General features: G+C 45.7%; 1 protein-coding gene across 2 annotated transcripts in view; it reads right to left on the bottom strand.

The window, feature by feature from the left end:
• RNASET2 (ribonuclease T2) overlaps window positions 1-24,347 on the bottom strand; it is a 522,081-nt gene that overhangs the window by 307,974 nt on the left and 189,760 nt on the right. For both annotated transcript variants that reach the window (XM_069607702.1, XM_069607703.1), the window contains one exon: window positions 18,424-18,479. In XM_069607702.1, the coding sequence (XP_069463803.1) occupies window positions 18,424-18,479 (56 nt within the window). The remainder of the gene's footprint in view (window positions 1-18,423; window positions 18,480-24,347) is intronic.

Raw genomic sequence — 24,347 nt, 5'->3', positions numbered from 1 at the left:
CATTTCACATTCACTCTACGCTGCGCTGCAATATAGTTATTTGGTGATATTCAGAGACACAACCTTAGCCTGGGGGTTCTAGCGCACAAGTGTTTGTTTATTCATTTTAGGCCTGGCTCCCTTCCAGTTACACAATACTTTGAATGCTTCTTAGGTCTACACAAGGCCCAACTATTGAGAGAGCCTGAAATTGATGGAGAAGGTGGGATAAAATGTTCATTTTTATCAATGCAATGCGGCCCAACCAGGCAAGTGCTGGACATCTCCACTTATTTAAATCTGACCGAAGCCTGCCATTAGTCCAAGTTGGTCAGCTCTATAAAACAGGGCATATTTAGGTTTTGGGTGTATGCCATACCTTCTTAATGGACTTCAATGTTCAATTATAAGGCTACCTCTCCAGCAGTGTAGTCGATATTGCCTGGGAAACGGAAATTTTCAAAATCTCAGATTTCGTTTCATTATTTTTAAAACCAGAAACTCTGAAGAAGGCGCGGATCTCACATTCCAACCCCACTAGTGATTCGGGTAGATATATTCGCATAAATATCACATCACTTGAAAACATACCGATTTTAGGAGTATCACTTGCCCATGGATCCCCAGCAACATCATCCCCCGTATTTGTGCAGCTAAAGGCTCCATTGCCAACATAAATAATAGTGGGGATAGCTGACACCCCTGCATGGTCCCTCTAAATATTGAAAACATTTTTTGGGACACCATTTAGAGATCCGCACTCAGAGTCCCTGATCATTTAAGTGTGTCATCCTACAGAAACATGCCCCAAAACCAAATATCTTCAAAATTAGTTTGAGATGCTTCCAAATGCACACAATTAAAGGCCTTTTATCTGTGTCTAATGATAAGAATACCATTTTGGCACTTAAACTGGGTAGATGTGTCTGCTATTTGGAGGAGTTTCTGTATGTTATTGAAACAGTTTGTGTAAATGATTTAACCCGACAGATCCATCAATTAGCTCCAATAGTATTTGTTCAAGTTTTTTGGCCAAAATGCAGGTATAGAGCTTCAAGCCTACAGTGATCAAGGCTATCGTTCTTAAAGAGGAACACATTTTAGGGTCTTTCACAGGCTTTGGTATTAATGGGTTATAAGATAATTTAATGGATTCCAAGAGCCCTTCTTGTCCCTTTAAAGAGATGAAGTGCTTTAGTACCAGTGCCAAATATTTGGCATAAGCCTTCTAGAAACCAAAGTGAATCCCATCCAGACCTGGAATCTTCCTGGGTTTAAGTTGGGAAATAGCTTTTAAGGTATCTTTAACTTCCATAGGTATGTCTAAATGCCCTCACCATGCGGGAATCCCCTATCCTGTGGCTTTCTCGCGATACCCATTTGTTGGGTACACCTTCGTCTTTACCCCACTGTTCAGTCACTATCAAAAATGCGGGAATCTCTTTCCCTTGCTTTCACTTGGCATCCCTCCGTCGAGATCACAGTAGCCTTCAAATCACAGTTAAGTTAACTTTACCAGTTCTACTAGCTTATAGCATTCAGGAACTCTTAATGTCTTTTTAAACAAATAGTTGGTTTACTTTCACTGGTACACTCGGGTCCCTCTTCTCCGGGCTCAGACCTTCCTCTGTAGGCAGTTCTGGCATGAGCCTTCAAGCCGCCGTCATCACACTTGCTTCTTTGCAATCTTTCACGCTTTCACTTTTATGTACTTGTCAGTTCGATACAGAGACTTCCGAAATGCAATCGCGTCTCGCCGGGCACTCCGTTATATTATAGCAAGTGAGTTTACTTCTCACAATCAAGCTTCTCTTTATCACGGCTGCCGTCCTACGCGCAACCCACAATACTGAATACAGTTCAAAGGTTTATCCCAGCCTGCTCTCCCGAGGCCTTCTGGTAGCTACAGTTCCTTTCACTGCTTGTCAAAGACTTTCGACTGTATGAGAGGGTTTGTATCCTTTGCTATATCCTCGTATGACCACTGACTATTCGCCTCCTTTCCTAGTTATTTTCTCTCGTGGCTTCTCTCACATGCACAATCTCGGCATTCTTCATTCTTGCTACAATGTGCTTTCGCTCGCGGTTTCTCGACAACCTAATGAGAACTTCACACGTTAATGTCTATTTCATTCATCATCATAAGCCGGTCTCCCTTTTCATACACCGGCAGCGGCTGATACAGTTTATCAAGACCTTCCGTTCAGTCAAGGCTTTTGTCCCAGCGCAGCTAACCTCGTTTCAAGTCTCACGACGGACATGAAGGAGGTACCGCCGTGACCTTCTGCAGTGGCATGGAGTTGCCCCTTTGGGATTGTCTCGACTTTCACCTCGCAGCTGGTAGGACCACAGCCTTTCATTCGCCTCCTGGTCCCGTCTGCTGTGCTTCCATATTTGCGTTGCCTTCCCGGGATTTCCTGCCCTTCCATTCTGCTGGTCTTGCTCGCTGCGGTTGCCCTCCTCGCCTTGCTCTCCGGGCTGTTCTCATGTTCCGCCTTTTATCCCAGTGGGGAAAGGTAATAGGATTCAGGTGCGAGTCATTAAGGTTCAGTGCCCAACTCTGCCTGACCCTCATGTTGGGACATGTCAAACGGACTGGTTGTGTGAGAGTCTGTCTTTGCCTGCAGCGCTTTGTCAGTGCAGCAGAGTGTGTGTAAGAAAGAGGGGGGTGGGGGAGAAGGTTCCTAGATAGTATGTTGAATGAGGGTGTTCTACAGGGATACCACGACTCTCCTCTGGGTGCCCCACTCCCACAGAACCCTCCAGCCCCATCCAGGTGAGCCTCCGGCACAGATCCACCCCTAGGAACAGGATCCAAAGGCGATGCCTGTGTGCTGGCCACCTGGATGACCGTTCCCCAGGGACTGAGCAGTGGGACACACTTTGGTTTCTCACAGCCCTCTACCCTCACCATTCCACAAGGCCAAAAACCTCAGGTTCATCTTCGACTCCTCTCTCTCCTTCACCCTCACACCGTGGACTTTGCCAAGAAAGCCCACTTCCAGCTTCACCTCCTTAAAGGCATTCTTCCTTTCCTCACCTTTCCCCAGAAGCTCAATGTTCCTAGAGCTCTTGTCCTCTCTAGGCCGGACTACTGAACAGGCTCTTCCTCAATCTCCACTTTCCTCCCTTTGCCCCCTTCAGCTAATCCAGAATAGGGCTGCAAGATGGCCCAGGGAATGCATCTCTCCAGCCCTAAGACCTCTCCACTGGCTCCCGGAAGCCGCGAGGATCAACTTCAAGACCCTCTGCAACATCCGCAAGGCTTCCTGGTGCCTGGGACCACACCATCTCCAACTTTCTCTACCTAAATAATCCCCTGCTTGAGCCCTCCACCCCTCTAACACCAACTCCCTGCTTGCCAAACGCTTCTCCAAACAGAGAATGGGTGGCAGGTCTCTCTCTTCTGCTGGTGACCATCTTTGAATCACTTCTCCTGAAAGCAATACTCCTTAAGCCTTAACCAATTGTCTTTTTTCCTGCGCTAGACGATCTATTAATTGGTAGATTCCAGTTATTAATCTGTCCAGGGGTTAAATATAGGTGTGACTTCCTCTCTACCTTTTCCCTGAACAATATCCGACTGTTGTCCTCCACAGTACCTCTGAACGGAGATTCTTGTGGATTAGCTTCGCAGACACGTGTGACTCTTGATGGCCCTTTTGCAGACATTGCGGTTTACCACCAATTTCTAGTTATTTGAAATATTAGAACAGAAAAGATTTCATTCTTTTTTACAAATATCAGATGGCGATGTATTTGCTCCACTCAAACGACTACTCTTATGGATTTTTGGTATTTCAATTTATTCAATTGAAATGATATTTTCAACTATGGATCTTTCCAATTATCCATTCATTAAATGATTTTTAAGATACCTTCATGCATCCTATTTATTACTCAACATGTTTCCAAGCTTTACCTTCCTCTTTGCAGTGATGTTGATTTGGACATTACACTAACGCAGAAAATAAAGCATGTGACAAAGACCTACTGTGGCAGGAGAGCCTGAAATATCCATTGTACATTAAAGTGAAATTGCATAAAACAACTTCACTCAGCACTGGCTTTATATAATATACAAGCCTACTTTGTTTGACCGGCAATACCCATCCACTTATTGCCCTAAATTAACTATTTGCAATAGATTTAAAAACAAATCTTTGCTGAAATTCAAATCTGGCAAGCAATGGTATAAAAGGGAAAGAAAAAATATCTATACGCTAGGCCTGAACCTGTACCCCAACTTTTCTGAGAACTGCTCCACTTAAAACAGACTAAATTAGATTGTATACTTCTTTTGGCCTTGGTTGATCATATGGGCCAAGGGCATACAAAACCGCAGCAGAGGCATGCAATCAACAATAGTACAAAAAGTGCTAAAATAAAAGTAAGTTCCAAGCAAGGTTCTATGAACATAGAGTCTTTACTAAATGCAAACAGCAATTAAAATTCTGAACAACCAGCATTGAAAGAAAAAAACAAAACCGTAGAGGCTGGACGGGAACACACACCACCTTCAGACAACAGTCTCCCACTTGGTACCTATGTGTCCGTTCTCCCTTTCCAGCAGCGGTCTCTTATGGGCACCAATGACATTAGGGGAATAGTCTCTCCTATATATTCACCTATATGGAAAGTGACTTTGAACAGTCAGCAGCGCAAACCACCAACAGAATGCTGGGGTGAGGTTCCCGCTCTATATGAAGATGAAAAGTAGCAGGGGATTGGTGGCTCCCAAGTTTCCTGATAAGATCCAATGGGGCCCTCTTCTATGGGAGTGTCCACACTCTTCAAGTGTAGCTGCAGAGCAGAGCTAAGCATGTAGGGAGCAAAAAGATGGAAGTCTTGTTGGTGCCAGACTCCCATGCGGTTTTTAAATCCACCCATGCCCTGCCTCCTTGAGAAGAAAGGGCTGTGCCAGCAATTATTTACCATGCCCAGATCACCCATTGCTGAATAGACTATGGGAAAGTTATGGTTTCAGCCTCCCCTCGCATGGTGGGGATGTGTGAAATCCTCACTTGGGAATCATAAAGGACTTCCTGGGATGGATTGAATTCACCTTGTATATGTTCTACAAATGCATGCAAGTTTAGTAAAATAGGTTCAGTTAAAATGTGCATGGCTATAACTTGGTTTCTACTGAAACTAAAACATACTAGCTTGGCAAAATGATGCTTTAAATTTAATTTTACCTAGCATCCAATGTGTAGTGTGCTTGGACACTTTCAGCCGGTAAAAGTGAACTTTGGAAATGCATGACCAACAGAAGGTATTATGAATTGAAATGGAAGCATATTGCCACCAGGTAGTTGTGGACCATAGCAGACTTTCCTGATTAATATTCTTCTTCTCCTGGACCTTATCTTTCAATACATCCAAGTCCAGCATTGTCATTGAGCATCTGAACAGCGCCCCTGCCCAGGGTACTTATGTACAATCGGGATGCACGGAACATGGGCTGTATTGTATGGTACAAGCCCACACTCAGAGCAGCCTGGGTGCTGCTAGCCAGCGCCCGCTCACCTCTTAGCAACAGTTACCTATGTGGGTGCTAAGAACATGAGAACCATCTACATAATTTCCAATGTGCACATTTGAAGCTGCATTTAACTTTGGCATCTGAAAAAGTATCAGTTTCACATCTCAGTCGATTACGATCAACAAATCTACATGTATCCACTTTATCATGTTCCTCACAGAGATGATTTCTTGCACTTTTTAACCACAAGAACATATCTGTGTTACAAAAATAAAAAATCGTTAAAGTACAACTTTGAAGTTGGCACTGTGTCACAGAATCCAATGTTTTTGAACTCTTGTTTTGGAGCGCGGAAAGACTCAGAGGTTAATAGCTCTTAACACAAATGAAGCACATGGATTACCAATGTGTATACCCTCAAAATGCAAATGTGGATCATACCTGATCCTCCATTGATAGCACAGTGGAATGTAGCAGTTTTACACCTATTAGCATCTGTGATGGCTGTATCAGCAAACTTTAACCCAACTGTACTTTATAAGCATATTAAAAATTAAGACCTTCTCTGGGCCAGCAGGTTATTCTTCAGAACACTACAACAAATTCTGTGAAGTTGGAACATTCTAGATGAACCAGCAATGTAAATAGTTCCCTAGTTCTGTTGAGGAGAGTTTTGGCATTGGGGTGAGATGGTCACCAGAGCTGGGTTGGCCATCCGGAGGAGGCAATAGGGGGTCGAAGACAAGCATAAGGAGGTTTGGCAAGTTCAACTTTGCCTGGGAAAACCAGTTTAACCAGTGTCTATTGTGCAATGCGATGTCAAAAATAGCAGATCAGACCAAATGAATAGTTGTAATGCTATGGGCCCAGGGGCATTACCTGATGTGGAAATTACCCCTTCGACCCCCACACCGGTTCGAGGCTTATTGCTATTAGTACCCCGACCCGTTAGACCAGGGCACTCAAGTGCATTTATTCGGTTGCAGGATGCTCCAGCGTTTCGCGACTGAACAAAGGAGAAAAAAAGGCCACCATGGAACGGGAAATAAGTCCACTCTCCCTTTTCATGGAGCCCATTTAAAACAGTAAAATAAAAAAAACAATTTAGATGGCTGCCATGGAACAGGAATAGGGACTACACATACTCCCTTCTCCCTTTTCCCTTTCCATGGCAGCCACTTGCAGAAAGATGTGGCGGCGAGCAGACCCAGGTCAGGCTGGTAAGGACCCCGCAAGGGCCAATCACATCGTTTGTAACAAATCGATTGTCCCTCACTGGGTACTAATAGGTATTATTGCACAATTATTTTCAGAGAACACCACACCAATCGCAACATGGCAACCTGGAGTGGATTATTTTGACAGTAGAGCGGGTAGCACTTATTCGCCCTCGATTGAAAGGCACATTTGCATGCTAGCAGAGATAGACACTTCATTTTCTTCTTCCAAACAGGGTGTTTCTGCTTATTTTTATAAGCTTCAGTATTTAAATAATTGTCCAGAAGGCTGCACCCATAAGTATAGTGGGTGAGCTGATAATGTTCTCAGCAACAGGGAGAGTTTGTTGAGGTCGTGAATGGCCACATCCTTGGTAGAAATGTGGTGTATGAGTATTTAGCAAAGAGTATGATATTTTGATTTGTGTTCATTGGCAAGAAGTATCCTATGAACAATAACTTGCCCTTCGGGTTTCAGACAGATAAGGACTCCTCATAAAACTATGATAATGTTCGCATTAGTGCTGGTTGTTAAGGTTATTAGGGAATATCTTGAGGACCTGGGATATCGCGGAGAAAGGAATTTGAATGAACGATTAAACAAAGCAGGTAATCGCAATCACATTTTATGAACTCAGATTTATTCCTGCATGGTTGTAGGCCTAACAAGTCAGGAACTAATACAGATCTATAATCTGTAGATAAATATCTCATTAGCATTCACACCAAGTATGATGGAGGGAGAACACATGTAAAATAACTGGGTATCAATAACATATCACAAAGGGAGATTGCATGTAACCTATTACAGAGGGGTGCAGTGTCCCTCTTCCAGTATAGTTAATTGTTGTCTCAAAAACTGTGAGATTTGACACAGTCAAGTGACAAACTACACCCCCACGGCATAAGGGTTACATAATTAGTTATTCAGGAGGTTTGTCAAACTACTCAAACAATATTCAGAATTTACTAGGCCAGTCTGTAGTATAATGAATCTCAGGAGGCAGGAAGCTGCGGGTTGTCCAAACAGGCTTTATTGCATAAACATGGGTGGTTCTTACAAATAACCCTAGCAGTGGTGCTCTAACAAAAGGCCAACGTGGCCAACAACATATGGGGCTGCGAGTGCAGTGTCGGGTGGTTCGCAAGTCCTCTTGATTTCCCGTGCTCGGAGGAGCCCGGAGAGACGCTCCTCTTGCGTCCTCCGCTCGTCCCGTAATGCGCGCGTAGCGCGCGGGGGCGGGGCTTCGTTACGCTCGAGATCTCGCGAGAGCGGGCGCTCTCGCGACATCTCTACACACCTCCCTTTATCACAATGGGAGAGGGGTCACTGTAACACAAAGTCATTGAATCTTACCGGTCTTTTATGCTCCCTTCTGGGCCTCTCACTGGTTCCCGGGCAAGGTCCCTGCGGAACCGGTTCGGGGCTTACATAGGGTTCTTCCGGTTGATTCTCTGATTCTTCTCTCTCTCCATCGCTTCTCCCTGGTTCTGGTTCTTCATTCCCCACATCCTCCATTTCTGCTTCAGTGCGTGGGGTTTCTGGAGTCTTAAGTCTTTCTTGTCTGCGTTGATACAAAGCTACTCTTTCGAAGTTCCACGCGCGCCCGTCTTCTGTGCGGACGTGATTTGTCCCTTTATGAGTAACTTGTATGGGTTGACTATACCGGGAACCTGTGTCTTGATCTTTTCTTGGTAGTTTGATTTTGACCCAGTCCCCTCTTTCGATGCTGGGCGCTTGCTTCGTTCTCCTTCTTCTGTCACTCCACAATTTCATGCGTGACTTGTTTCTTGTAATGCGCCATACTACGTCTGCCATATCTACCTCTTCATCTATTCTTATTTTAGACAGCCAAGGCGGGATAAGTGTTGATGCCGCACTCCTCCCTCTCAACATTTTGAATGGGGATACATGGGTAATGCCATTCGGAGTGAGTCTATGTGCTGCTATGGCTTCCTTTGTAGTCTTGAGGGGGTCCATGCCCGAGGCCATTGCAAGTTGGATGGCCCCTTTAATGAACCTGTTCGCCCTTTCCACGAGTCCATTTGCTTGAGGGTGATACAGGGCCGCCTTTTTTTGCTTGATGTGGTTCTTTTTGAGAAACTCCTCCATGTCTCTAGAAACTAGTTGCACCCCATTGTCCGTGACTACTTCATTGGGGAGCCCTTCCCTTTGAAAAATTTCGGTAAGCACCTCTATAACCGTTTCTGTAGTTATGTTTGGAACAAACTCTGCTTCCACCCACTTGGATAGGTAGTCGACTAGTACAATTCCGTATTTGTGTTCTGCTGACATCGCTTCCAGGGGTCCGATAAAGTCTATGCCCACTTTGGACCATACTGTTTCCGGTATCTCGGTGGGTATGAGAGGTGCTTGGCGAATCTTCAATCTTTTGTCGCTGTTTAAACACTCGTGGCATCGCTCTATCATGGAGCGAATCTCCTGGTCCATGGATGGCCACCAATATGCTTCCCTGACTCTGCGGCGAGTCATCGTGTTTCCCAAATGCCCCGCATGAGCCCTGCATAGAATTGTGCGTCTCATTCCTGTGGGGGGGACGATTTGATCCGACTTCATGATTATCCCTTGTGTTTCGGACAACTCTTCTTGTACTTTCCAATATGGCCTCATGCCCTCGGGTAGCACCCTTTCATCTGGCCAGCCTTCTTTGATCCATTTACGAATGGCGGACATGGTTGGGTCTTTCCCTTCTTCTTCTTGCCAGTGCTTTTCACTGAGTTCCAGATATTCTGGCATTCTTATGTCCGAGATGGAAGCAACAATGCACTCCCCTTGTAGAAACGGGGCAGCCTTTTCTTTGTTTTCCGGTAATCTCGACATGCAGTCAGCCTGCGAGTTTTTCCAGCCAGATATGTGGTGGATTTCGAATGTATATTCTTGTAATTTCGCGGCAATACGAGCTAGTCTGGGAGTGGAAGCTTTGGTGCCTCCGGGACTGAGCATATGGATGAGTGGTTTGTGATCTGTCACCAGCTTGAACTTGGTGCCCCACACATAAGTCCTGAAGTGCTCCACTGCCCATGCACATGCTAGCATCTCTTTTTCGATGGTGGAGTAGTTCTGCTCTGCTTCAGATAGCGCCTTCGATGCAAAGGCCACCACATGCTCGGTGTCACCCCTCCTCTGCGTAAGTACTGCTCCCAGTCCATACGCACTGGCATCAGTGGTGATGACTGTTTCCCACTTGGGATTGAACGGTTGAAGGCACGGGGCTTCCATAATGTGCTGTTTTATGGTGTCTATTGCCGCCTTTTGGGGTTCCTGCCACAGGAATTCGGACCCTTTCTTGAGAAGATCCCGTAGAGGTGACGTGGTCTCAGAAAATTTGGGTATGAATTTTGCGTAATATTCTGCTAAGCCTAAGAATGATCTCACCTCTTCCTTGTTGGTGGGATTGGGTGCTTTGATGATGGCTTGCATAAGGTTCTGTTTGGGGCTGATGCCCTTTTCTGAAATTTTGTATCCCAGGTACTCGACTTCTTTTACTCCAAAAGAACATTTCTCGTATCGTAGGCGGACTCCCGCTTCTTGTAACTTGTTGAGCACTAGTTTGAGAGTGGCATCGTGTGTCGGTTTATCACCTGCATACACCAATATGTCATCTTGGAAGTAGACCACATTTTTGACTTTTCGAAAGAGGGCATCCATCATGCGCTGAAACGCTGAGGCAGCTGATGATAATCCGAAGGGCATTTTGGTAAATTGAAATGTGCCGAACGGGGTGATGAATGCCGTGAGAGATTTTGATTCTTCATGGAGCTGGATTTGGTGATATGCGTTACGCATATCTAGTTTTGAGAAGATATTGGCTTCTTTCATCAAAAGTATGAGTTCATTTATGCTTGGAAGTGGATAACTGTCTGTGACGACTTCCAAGTTTAAGCTGCGCAAGTCTATACATACTCTTAATTCTTGCGATTGTGGTTTCTTTATGAGAACGACTGGGCTCAGCCATTCGGACGCTTCAATCTCTTCTATCACCCCTTCATTCTTCATTTTGTCCAATTGTTGTTTGAGGGTGTCTCTCGCTGTGGCTGGTACTGGCCTCACTCGGTGTTTTACAGGGATGGCATTTCTTTTGAGGACAATTTTGTGTAGAAAACCTTTGATGTGGCCCGGCTCCTCCGAGAACAGTGCTGGGTAATCGCTCTTGACTACGGTTTCACTCCTCACGCCTATGGATAGGACTTGCTCTTCTGTGCTGGGGTCGAGTCTGATCTTCAATTTGTCTTGGTCATCCCACCCTAGCACTGGAGGCCCTTCGTGGCTGAAGTATATTCTGGTGTAAGTTTCCCTCCCTTTAAATTCGACTTTGGCGTTGATGTAGCCTAGTAGTTCAACTGATGCTCCACCGAAAACCGTCGGCTTGTGTTTCGTGGTGAGTACTTTTACTTTTTCTTTCCCGAGCATATCTTTGTATGTTTGTAGGGGTAGGATGGTAAGGTCCGAGCCGGAGTCTGCCATGACCCTTGTCTCTCTGCCGTCGATCTTGATCATGCAGTGTGGCTTCTCTCTCCTGGCTCTAGTACTGTTCACCATGATTACGGTGGGCCTTCCTTCTTCCTCCGACGAGGAATCCCTTTCTGCCATGCGTTCTGAGGTCAGACTTGTGACTTTCTTATTTCGCCATCTGCACACTATTGAGAAATGTCCTATGCGCTTGCATACTGTGCATTCTTTGTCTCTGGCTGGGCACTCTCTGTCGAACGCTAGGTGCTTTGTGCTGGTGCACCTATGGCACTTGAGGGGTTCTTTCTTGTTGGTTCTCCCTTCTCTTGAATCTGGAATGAACTTTTCCTTTCTAGGACGGAAACCTACTGCTTGTACCTCAGGGGAACTTTGGGTACCTGCAAACTCTTTTCTTCTTCCTGCTGTTTCTTCCACCGCTCTGGCTATTTCCACTGCTTTCTCTAACTGTACTTCTTTTTCCATGATGTATTTGTCTTGAACTTTCCGGCTGTTGGTGTGGACTATTAGCATGTCGCATATCTGATTTTCTGCATTCGTGCCGAAGTTGCATAAAGCTGCCAGTTCTCTCAATTTCGTGATATAATCGTCGACAGGTTCAGACGGTTCTTGTTTCCGCGTATAAAACCGAATCCTGTGGAGCACTGTGTTTTCCTTACTGGCGAACCTCTTTTCTATTCTTCTGACAGCCTCCTTGAACACATCATCATCGTCGTCTTCTACCTCTATCAGCGCCAGGCCCTCGAATATTCTTTGTCCTTCTACCCCAAGGGCGTTTAATAGCATGGCTCTGCGTCTTGCCGCCGTGAATCCTGCTCCCCCCATTGCCTCCACATACGTTGTAAACAGGGGCTGCCATTGTGGCCAGGGAATGGCAGGCCTACCTGGCGTCTGTAAAAAGGGTGGTGGCGGTGTTGCTCCCTGCATGCTTCTGCGCGGTTCCAGGAGGTCCTCGTCGCCAATTTATGTAGTATAATGAATCTCAGGAGGCAGGAAGCTGCGGGTTGTCCAAACAGGCTTTATTGCATAAACATGGGTGGTTCTTACAAATAACCCTAGCAGTGGTGCTCTAACAAAAGGCCAACGTGGCCAACAACATATGGGGCTGCGAGTGCAGTGTCGGGTGGTTCGCAAGTCCTCTTGATTTCCCGTGCTCGGAGGAGCCCGGAGAGACGCTCCTCTTGCGTCCTCCGCTCGTCCCGTAATGCGCGCGTAGCGCGCGGGGGCGGGGCTTCGTTACGCTCGAGATCTCGCGAGAGCGGGCGCTCTCGCGACATCTCTACACAGTCTTCAACCCTGGGCTTCCTTACTATGACTATAGGGAATGGTTTGAGGTTGTGGCTTTTTCGGGAACCTCAACCATATTTTGTAGTTTGCTATTTCAAGAACTAAAAGAAAATCAACATCAAACAGGCGAATTCATATTGGCCACTCATTTTCTAATTTGTAAATCCTTCAAGTAGGCATCATCATCTTTTCTTCTCGTTTCTGCTTCTCGGGGAAACCTTTCTCATGGTTCTCAAGGTCTGTGTGTGCTGGCACGATAAGAACACATAGCAGCCGGGAGGAGGATAGAGAGCTGCCAGGTGATCTGCCAGAGCTGCCACAGAGAGTGGTCTATAGTCTGGGTAAAATATTGTCTCCCTTCTCCTGCTTTAGGAGACCAGCCCATCTAGCTCCACAGTCTTGGATGATCCTATTCCTAAGGGGTTCTCCAGTGCCTCTCCAGAGTTCCCCTAACCTCTGTCATCCAATCGATCACCTCCTCATACACATTCCACCTTTTCCTGAAGTCTCTTCTCCCCATCTGATAGTGTGCCCATTGCTCTATCTAGGGCAATCTCAGCCTTAGTTGGGGAATATCTTCCCTCCTCCTTCCTCTTCCCATCATTCTTCCTTGGCACTGGCATTTCTTGATTTCTTTGTCGACACTGCTTCCACAATGACGGTGTCTCCTATACTATAATCTTCCTGCATTTTACTCCCTTTCCCATTGCCTCCTTTTCGCGTTCAGCTCCTCCCCACTCCCCCTACTTCCTCCACCACACCACACATCCCCCTCCTCAACTTCCTGCTCTCCTTCCCTCCATCCTTTCTCCTGCCCCTCCATTGCCTTTAAAAGCCTACACCTCCCTTTGCTGCCTTGCGGCTTGCATAGGACTCTGGTCCCAGCCAGCGCTCTCCCCTCAATCAATTGACTTCATGTGTCAGGGCTTTCACAAGTTATATGTTATTAATTGTATTCCGATTCTGCCTGAGCATGGTTCCCTGCCATGCTGTTTGCCCCCAGGCCCTGGCCTCCATCTTAGTCTGCTTCCATTTTCAAAGGACACTTGAGGCATGCACAGAGTGAAGACTGCTGAACAGAATTCTGTGGTCTCTTCAGGATTTCACAGCTCTCAATCTCACTCTCAGAATGAATACTGTGCTGCAGGGAACGAGGAGTAGTGACTAAAGCGTCTACTAAGCCCCTACACTACTACTAAAGCAGCAGTGGTCCCAATCAAAGTCGAACCGGGCACATCCTAATGGTATATATTCCTTGCCGTTTACGGTAGTACAGGCAGAGGGCAGGCTACACCCTTCAGGAGGGGTGTGAGCTGTGACAGAAGCAATCAAAATAAAAATAGTACCAGAATGAAGGAATGTCCAACCAAGATTCTATACAAATAGAATATTTAATTAAACTATCAAAAATGTGCACAACTTGAAAACACTACTGGCCCACCAGCATCAGATAAAACACTGATAAAGCAGACTTTATTTTGAAGGGACACTGGGTTTGTAGACAGGGGTGCTCAGTTAAAGATTTCAGCTCCAAAATGTCAAAGTTAACAAATGTTTTTCAAAAGATAGAGAGACAAGGAGGCTTCAAAGTCACTAGGGTCCTTTAACACAGGCAAGGGGGAACAGGGCCACTTAAAATACATTCAGCTCTCCTCTTTCAGGGCTCAAAAGCATAGAGCAAGACTTTTTCGGATTGGCATTAGGATAGGTCTAGCCAGTTTATCACCCCAAATAGGCACCCTTGGGATGATTAGGGAGAACAGATTCCTCTTCCTTGGAGCGCCTTGTCTTCGCTTCTTTAGTAGAGGACTAGACTGTACTCCCAATCCGGTTCCAGCGAATCCTTCATCAAGCAGTGTCCAAAGATAAATCAACATTTGACACAACATAGGCAACATGCTACAGTGGATTCATCCGCAGCACGCATGTTAAGGGCCCAACACTGACTTAACAATAGTCCTATGACTTCCGATGTTCTTCCCAGTGTGCTTTGACTGCAGAAAACGAGAAAGGGGGACAAAATGTTTTTTGGTGCCTAAGCCAAATCTAAGATGGCGAGGCCATGCTGTGGACTGAGGTTCTCCTCTGGGCTATGCTTAACTCTGCCCCCCACCTTCCTCCACCTGCCTTCCTCCACCTGCCTACATCAAGAGGTCCCCAGTAATAAAGCCTCCTGATGTGAGGTGGCCATTGTGATGTTGGGACTGTTTTTAAAGCACCGCCTCTCAGGGACCTTCTCAGGCAGAAGAAAGTGGGCTTCCTGGGCTGTATCCAACAGTGTTCTTGTTGCTACACCTAGCTAAAACAGCTTTAATACACACTACGCAATGTCATGAATCGCTGTTGACAAATGACATCAAATGCTTGTGATGTATAATCTCGGAAGTCACCATGTCAAAACTAAACAAGGCTTATATTTAGATATTAAATTGCCACACGACTGCTGGGATACATATTTTGGACCAGAGGTGCATACAGTTAAAACAGCCACCTCTTTCTGTTGGAAACTCTATTCCAGCAGCTGTGCTTTCCGATATAACTTTCCCCGTAATCCCATTACGAACGGCCTATTGCCAAACAAAAGAAATATCACATTCTAATTTTGTTGCCTGGGACTCCAAGTCCCATAATCCCAGGGGTACTGGGACGAAGAAGAGGGCTGAAGAGCAGTACAGGTCTGACCGTCAGGGAAATAGGCTCATCAGCCCAAACCTCAGGGAGGCTGGGAGGCTTAAAAAGCTCCCTTTGGTGCAGGACTAGAGGAGCAGCCATGGTGGAAAAAGTAGTAGTAGTTGTAGCGTCAGAAGTACTTGCTGGGCAGAAGGAGATGACCTAAGAAGACACCTTGCTGGAGAAATCCACAGAGGTGGAAGTAAAGAAGGGATGCTGGGATTTACCATCCACTTATTCCAGGTTCCAATCCCGAGTTGGTCCTTTTCAGTCTGAATTGCAGAGGTTGCACCTAGCGGAAAGCGTGAAGTCGAAAAGCTTTCCTGCAGGTGAACCTAATTTCAGATTTTTCGCAGCGGGAGGCGTGCAGCAAGCAGACCGTGCCTGGAGGCTGGCGTGCTCCAGGGTGTTTTAGTTAACCGAACTCCCTGCCTGTGGGGTGGAACCAAAAGGCAGCTTGAAGAGTGAAGCGTGCCCGGTCAAGAAGACACCAGTAGTAGACGCCATGCAGCCTGGGACAAAGGCCAAGGAGCAGGTGAGCGTTGCAGCATGTTCTCAAGCCTTCATGCAAGGCAGGCGGGCTACTGTAACAAGTTGCTGTTCACTCAAAAGGAGTGAACCTGAACAAAGCGGACTAGAGCGTTTCAGAAAGCAGAGTGCAACAAATGTAACACTCGCATATGGATGAATACGCAGTCGAAGAAAATATTAAACCCAATACGTTTTCAAACAGCTTTAACATTAAGAGTGGTCGTGTGCATATAAAAGTGACTGAAAATCAATTACCAATCCCCGGGAAAGACCCAACAACATTGTATCTTGTTACCCAATCATTTAACCTCTACTATAAGGTGAGCACGAAAGACTGCACAAGCATTACCTTAAGCCAAGAGGTGAACAAGCTTTGCCCTCAGCCAAAAGAGACTGAAATAACTGTTACTCTGGGAATAACCATTACTAACAGAGGAAAGGGGGCTGATCTCACATTGTTAAAAGGTAAAGCTGGTATATGAATAACTGGTGTGGGAGACACAGCTATTGGTCAAGAACTTACATGGTCACAAGTAATACAGGTGGAATGGAATGATACTTGGTAGGTGGCTGAACATAAGGCAAGACTGTTTAAAGTAGCCCTAGAAGGAAGGTGGTGTTTACAAGGAGGCAAAGACATTGCTTGTCCAGCAGAGATGAAAGGGCATTTGCGAAGTTCTTGTCTTCATTAGAACTTTGTACAATGTTAAACGCTGTTTAAAGTGGAAGAAGTTAATCAGTTTAAAACGCAGAAGAGTGTGTGTTACACACTTGAAGTAGTTGTGGCTGGCAAGAGAGTGGCCGAAGAAAAGCACTGTGAGAGAAACCTCATGTTTCATGGTGTCAGGAGAAGAGCACTGTAAGCAAAGAGCTGTATGTTTCATGGTGCCAAGAGAAAAGTGCTGAGAAGCAAACCTTGCATTTCATGGTGCCAAGGAGGGAGCACTGACATTTTTCCAAAGGGAGGTGGAGTGCTTCATGGTGCCCAGGAGGAGGCACTGTGATATTTTCTGAGTGAAGAAGTTATACTTTTACTTGGCATTGCAAGTGAAACAGTATGCTTTTGTCTAAAGAACATCTTGAACTCCATCTTCTGGAGGAGAAGGGTCTTTTCTGGGGTTGAACTACGAAGTGCTAGACATTTCCTTTAATCCAAATAACCATTTCCAGGAACTGCATTGGAACTATACTTCACCTTTGGATTGCCTTAATACTTTGTGTTATACCCGACTTTGACTTAAATACATGGGGAAGGGGAATTCACCAAGGTTAAGAAAATCACCTTATAAGGTGTTCCAAGTATTTTACTTAGAAGTTGCCATATACCTTTGTTTATGTTATTGTATAAGTGTGAAGGCCAGAAATGCTATTTTAGAGTGTTTTTCCTTAGTCGGTTTAAACAGGGAAACTGTTGGAGGCAGGGCAAGATAGGGGTTGGATTTTTGACTTTGGTTTAATAAAAATGGCCTTGTTGGAAAACCCTCAAAAATGTGTCCGCCTCACATTTCTGACCCCTCACACTACACAACCTCTTTCTTCCATGCACTCATCCTTTTGCCTTGGTTTCGTTTTCTAATACTGATGATAAGGATTACCAGAGTATTTCCTTTCCCTCCTTTTCTCTTTAAATGCCAATAAATGTTTCCAACTGCCTTTCTGCTGCTATAGGCTCGATGCCATCACGCACTTCATTCGAAACCATGTAATCACATTCTTTCCTTCTCACCCTCTCTTCCTACCAAGCCTTTCTTGTTGCTGCTTATGAATAAAATACATCTTTAACTCTGCTGCAAGTCTATTCTTCCATGTATTACCTCACAGCGAATGGCCAATGGGACTCAGTCATGTTTTGACAGTCTTCACTGGCTTCCCTTACCTGCTCATCTCCAGTTCTGCGAGTTCATTATTTTGAATTGTGTCCAGGATCTTGCTATATTTTATTTAGGTACCAATTAAGATTTACAACCCTGCTTGACCCCTTTCTTTTTCTACTGCTTTTTCCATCTGTACCTTACCCTCCTTGCAGTAAAGTCCATTTCTGCACCTTCTTTCTTAGCCCTCACATTGTGGAATTCCGTTTCCTCCATGTGTGATCTTCCTTTTCAGTGGTCTTTTGGCCTATTGCTCTATTCTTCACTCGCCACCCCAATGTCCTCCTTGTACTCATCCCACCGTAGCATTTCACATTGCTTTATAGTGCCTGGTTAATTGTCCCACAATTTTCTAAGCTCAGCTCTTTAGCAAAAGCGGTTTCTAAATAGAATGAAATGCAACAGTAAAGGTGAATCATCATCCAAGGCACCCAAGTATGTGTGTGGTATGACGAGCAAAACAAATTTGGAAGTATAAATGACGAACTCGCAGCACAATTCCTGTTGAGACGTGTGCGCTACTACCCATGATTCTAACATGGGTACCGACCAGCTGAACACATTAAAGACTACAGGTACAGATTGACAATGCTTTAAAGCTGTTCCCATTTGAGATTTCTTTGCCTCATACCACGCTTTCTTTGGTATACTTCACACTGAGGTGATTGAGTGGCTGCACCTTTGTTGTGCCGGTGATATTCATCAGCACATACTGCTCCATTGGGTTTCAGCTATAGTACATTCTGCAGGTTCTCTGGGGATTTGAAACTAAGCAATATCTTTGTTTGTGGACTCTACACAATGACAGTGCCCCTTAGTGTGTAGTAAAGGCGCGCTCAGTCAAGTTTCATGCACTAGAATGCACGTCTACATGCTTCTATATTGGATCCTTACCAAAGTCCGTGCAATGTCCAGTAGTTTGGAGGATTCTTGCAGGCAACATCACTCATCTGAAAAAGGTAAGAACAGGGTTGCAATATGGATTACAAGTGAGCATCCAAATAATTTACAAATCCAGGAGAAGTAATGTGGCAACACAAAACTAAGTATGCTAAATTGTTAGAGAGAGAAGAACAAAATGCATTTTTATGAGCTACAATACTAACGTCTGAAACCATTTATGCACAAATGGGGCAGGTCCTCCACTATTAGGATCCCGTCACAAAGGCCCTTTCTGCACTATTAAGCAAAAGTAACGGCTAAAAAAGTGATGCGTTTAGTAGCTGGTGGCAGTCACAACCGTTTCCATTTATAAAAATATGTCAATACCAGTTTATACACAATTTACCAAAAAATAGTAAACACTATTAAAACAATTGTACCAAAGTCCAGATCACACAAATATACATTTTCTGGGTCGAAGAAATAATTAAAAGTCAAAGAAATAATTAATACTTGGTTTGAGATAAAGGCAGAAAGGAATATTTTTGACAGGGCTCATGGGGCAGAGAATCTGCAAGTTGACCCCATTCTATTTCTGAAATGTCATTACTGACATGGCAAGCAGGACTCCCCCTCCTCCTTTTCAAGATTGCAAATGTACAAATTAATTGTTGCCGACCCTCACAAAAAACTGAATGTAAATCAGTGAGCTTTTGGCTTACTGAACAGGATACGCTTTATGATTGGGGTTATCCATGTTCCTCGATATACAAATAGGGTGTCGAGAAATACGGCATCAGAAATGTGTAGAACAAGCACCGTGCCATTTGTAAGGAACGGATGAAGTACTACCGAAGAGAGATCAGACAACACTCAAAGGCAATCCATACCAAGTGGGACGAGGCAGAAGACGTTTGCCAACCAGAGGTATTGAAAATTTAACACGCCATTAGCAAGGGAAATTTGAAGGGAACTCTTGCCCAGCTTCAAGTACATTGTTCTCCTGCTGGGGGTGGGACAGTGGAGGGATAGAGAAGATCGAGTCTCTAACAGCAAAGGTTTATGACCTGAAAATGGGATGGGAAGGTAAACCTTTTAAAATGTATTTTTTCATTTTATTAAGGTTGGCTGGATTCAGGAACTTACCATCACCTGACTAGAAGAGGGGCTACAAAATTCATGGAATGGCTCAAAGTTTTGGTGCATTGGTCTGGTGTACAGGACCACCGCTTGCAGTGGCCTGGGTTTTACTGGGCATTTCTGCACAGTGGGTACAGCTAGATTGTGAAACTCTGAATGAAGGAAGGGTAACTGAGGTTTTTGTCTGCATTACTGTTCATGTGATGGGTATTACTTAGTTGGGGTGTGGTGGGTAAGAAGATCACTTAAGCTTACGGTATTGATGGCAAGGGAATAGATTTCTCAGGCATGCGTTACCGGTTGACAGTGCAGGTGGCATTCGGGTATCGGTGCATCACAAAGGGGTTACAGTGTGGATTTGATTACTATTTGCACAAGAATTTACATAGAAAAGTTTATCAAGCCTCCTTCTGCAGGTAACATGGTTAGGAGGGAATTGAGGAGGAGTGCGGGTTCATTGTTTGGCATTAGATAAACAGATAGGGTACACTTTCTGAAAGACAGATGTCCGCAAAAAGGTAGGTGTGGGGATCTTAATAGATAACGCTTCGGTTCACTGTAGTGGGGGGTTTCAAGAGGTTTTGATTGTTGATTACTCTGGTCGATTGCATTTTGAGGACCTGATTTGTGTACAGCCTGAATCAGGAATGGGCACATTTCTGTGAAGATGTGCCTCAGGTTAAGGCGGGCTGGTAAGTGGGGAGGGTGTTTCTTAGGAGGGATTTTAATATAACTTCTGAGCCGAATATGGATTGGCAATAAATTGGAGAGGGCACACAGAAAACAAGTGCAGAAGACATTTCAAATACATCTTGTTCGTTGATTTTGGATAGGTCTATTGAGGGAGAGCAACCCAGGAACAAAGGGCTTTACAGATTACTCTTCACCACAATTTACATACACGAGGAAGGATTACTCATTGACAGAAGCAAGATGGGAACACTGGCAGCCTTGTGCATTATAGAGGCAGTTGGATAGTCTGATAATTACATGGTTGTACTGACCCTGGATCTAGGAGATGCCCACATGAGCGCAGGGTGGTAGCAGTGCAATGACATGCTTTTGTCTGATGCCTAAATTGGGGAAAACCTAGGAAGAGATGGAATATTTCTTTTAAATTAATGATGCAGGCAATACATCCCCGAGCATGGTTTTGAGAGTCCCTTAACAATACTTTCTGCAGGATTTCGATGTTGGGACTCTGAGAAAGAGGAATATTGTATTTTTAGAAGCCAAGCTCAGGGGGAGATTCAAAGATTGCACTGTCTTCTTCATTTGGGATGAGACGATAATGAAGAACTACTAGACATTCAACAACGACAAACGAGTTTTGAAACACTTGAATAGGGGAATAAAACGGACATTACTGGCTAATGGGATTAGAAATTAAAGGTGTGAATGGACGGTCAGTTCTAACACTTTTGGAAGGTTATACACAGTCAGGAGATGTTTCAATGCTTTTCCATTTTTAGGGTTCCCTATAAAAGGGGACAGTGTTATTGAAGGAAACACAGAGTGGTTCAATTATTCTGAGGCAACACTCATAACAAGTGTTGAAGTTTAAAAGGCAACTGAACAAATGGGACCGGGGAAATCCGCACCCTTATTTGACAATTGTGTTTCACAGCATATTACAGGAGACCATGAACCCAAAGTGAGTTTGAGTTTTGGCGTATTGATTAGCATGCATTAACAAAAAATAGTGCACAATAATAAGGTGGGATTTAATTCTGGCAGGCAGGGTGCAGATACCATTAAAAAGACTGATTGTTTTGTTGGGAGAGGACTCTGCTTACAAGGTCTCATTATCACTAGACGCTGCAAAAGCAGTTAACCGGGTCAACTGCAATTCCTGGGGCTTTATATTTATTTATTTATTGAGGAGCATTTGTTAGGAGCCTGTACAACAAAATAGTGTTTCAAGCCGCCACAATGCAAAATGGGGAAGGGACCCGGGAGGAATAAATATAATATAGACAAAAAGTATACAATTGTGTTCCTACTAGGCCTTGTGGCATTCGAACGTGCAAGTACTGTGAAGTACAGAAGGGGGGGCAAGGGCAAGTGCTGGTTAGAGCCTGGGAGTGAAGTGTGGGGGATGCCAGTGGAGGGGCAGCTGTTGGGGGGGGGGGAGGTGCTGGTGTTGAGGGGCCAGGAACCTGCGAGATTCATGAATGTCAAGGCCACCAAAGTGGGAAAGAAGAGAAGCACAGATGAACAAGTTACTCTCTTACCTGGTAACGTAATCACCACAGCTGTGCTGCTTCGGAAAATCTTTCGGCGACTGCGTCCTGCATCGATGAGGTCGCTACACCGCCCTCGAGGACCTCCTCCGATGGCCGACGTCACTGGATGTTGTAAGTAGGATGCACGACGCCGTAGCCTCAGTTGTAGTTTTTTTCCAGAACGCGTGGCACCAGTCTTCTGCCAGTATGACCACATAAAGCCTTGTGGAGACGCAAGCTGCAATCGCATAAGAAATTCTGTAGCGGGGAAGGCCCGATATGGAATACGTCGTCGGACCATCCCATCGAAAGAACATTACCAGGTAAGAGAGTAACTTGTTCTTCGAGGGGATTGGGTCCTCCGACGTATTCCATATCTATGACAGACTCCCAAAGCAGTACCAACGCAAGGAGGTTGGAAAAGAATTTAGAATACAGAAATGTAGAATGCCCAATCAAATTGCGGAGTAAAGGACCGCCTTGCCAAATGCCAGATCCTGCCCACGGATAGAATTGAGGAAGTAGTGACGTACAAAAGTATGGACCGAAGCCCAGGTGGCTGCATCACAAATGTTACGAATAGGAACACCCCTCTGTAGGGCAGTAGAGGCAGCCATACCCCTGGTAGAATGGGCTGCAAGCCGACCGGCGGGTCCTTACACGCCAAGCGGTAACATTCAGAAATTGCCAGAATAATCCAGCGAGACAAAGTCTGCTTAGTAACCGCTTGTCCCAAACGCCTTCCAGCCTGACCAATAAAGAGTTCATCGTCCACTCTGACCCGGGACATGTGTGAAATATAAAAGCTTAAAGCTCTCCTAGGATCCAACCTATGGAGCCTCTCCTCTTCCTTACCAGGATGCAGAGGAGGATAAAATGCCGGAAGAATAACCGTCTGGCCTAAATGAAATTCCGACACCACCTTCGGAAGAAAGGAAGGACGAACTCTAAGGACAACCCTGTCCTTATGAAATACAGTGAAGGGTGGCTTAACTGAAAGTGCCTGCGACTCACTCACTCTACGAGCGGAAGCGACCGCAACCAAAAATACAGTTTTAAGAGTTACCAGTCTCAAAGGGCAAGAATGCACCGGTTCAAACGGAGCACCCATCAGAAACTTGAGCACAAGGTTCAAATCCCAACCGGGCACCTGGAAAGGTGACGGAGGGAACACATTAGTGAGCCCTTTTAGAAACTGAGAAATTAAAGGGATTTTAAAATAAGAACACTTCAGACGAGCGCTTAAATATGGACAGCGCCGCCAGGTAACCTTTAACGGTACCCACTTGCAAGCCCCTCTGGCTAAAGAAAGCAAAAAAGACAGAACCACAGGAATGTCACATGAAAACGGATCCACATTCTTAACCCTGCACCAGTCGCAGAACATTCTCCAACGGCAACGGTACAGGGACTTTGTTGCGGGCCTTCTGGCCGAAAGCAACACCTCCTTATCGTCTTCAGGGAGGTCCGAATCCTTATAACTCAACCTTTCAGAAACCAAGAGTGAAGGTTGAGGGATCTGACCTCTGGAGGGAGAACCTGACCCCCCCCTCCCATGAGAGCAGATTGTCTCGGTAGGGAAGACGACGTGGAGGGCAGATGGACAAGTTGAGAAGGTCCGGGTACCACGTCCTCCGGGCCCACGCCGGAGCAATGAGGATCATCCGGGAACCGAACCTCCGTAACCTCTGCAGCACTTGCGGGATGACGGGGACTGGAGGAAACGCGTACAGCAGTGGGAATGACCACTCCACCACGAACGCGTCTCCCAAGGCTCCTTTTGGAGGAAATTCCCACAAGCAGAACCTTTCGCACTTCCGGTTGACACTGGAGGCGAAGAGATCCACTTGAGGGGTCCCCCAAAGGGCGAAGATCTCCAGGAGAATCTCCTGAGCCAACTCCCACTCATGAGAGATCGCGCTCTGCCTGCTCAGAGCGTCCGCCGTCTCGTTTTCGTCTCCGGCCAGGTGAACTGCCGAGAACGAAACTTCCTGCTGGATTGCCCAGAACCAGAGCTGCATCGCCTCCCTGCACAGAGGAAGTGACCCTGCCCCCCCTTTTTGTTGAGGTAGTGCATGGCCACTGTGTTGTCCGTCAGGATCAGGACATTCTTTCCTCGCACAGTCGGCAGAAAAGCCTTCAGGGCAAGCCTGACGGCCCTCAGCTCCAACAGATTGATATGGAGTCTAGACTCCGACGGAGACCAACGACCGCTGACTGTCAGCTCGTTGGCATGAGCTCCCCATCCCGTAAGGGATGCATACGTCACGATCATCACCTCTGGCCAGGGTAGCCAAAAGAGAGCCCCCTTCATCAGATTGCCTTTGACGGCCCACCACAGAAGATCCTGGGCGACCGAGGACGGCACCTGAACAGGGTCCGACATCCTGCGGGAGGATTGAGACCACTGGAGCTTGAGTGCCCATTGCAAAGATCTCATCCGCAACCTGGCCTCTGACACCAGAAGAATGCAGGATGCCATGAGGCCGAGCAATCTCATGAACTCGAACGCAGGAAGACTCTGGGCAAGTTGAAACTTGTGCACCATCTGCTGAATGTGATGAGCCCTCA

This window comes from Ambystoma mexicanum, chromosome 4q, assembly GCF_040938575.1.
Source record: "Ambystoma mexicanum isolate Mex_15411 chromosome 4q, UKY_AmexF1_1, whole genome shotgun sequence".
Taxonomy (NCBI): domain Eukaryota; kingdom Metazoa; phylum Chordata; class Amphibia; order Caudata; family Ambystomatidae; genus Ambystoma; species Ambystoma mexicanum.
This window is presented reverse-complemented; position numbering and strand designations above follow the sequence as displayed.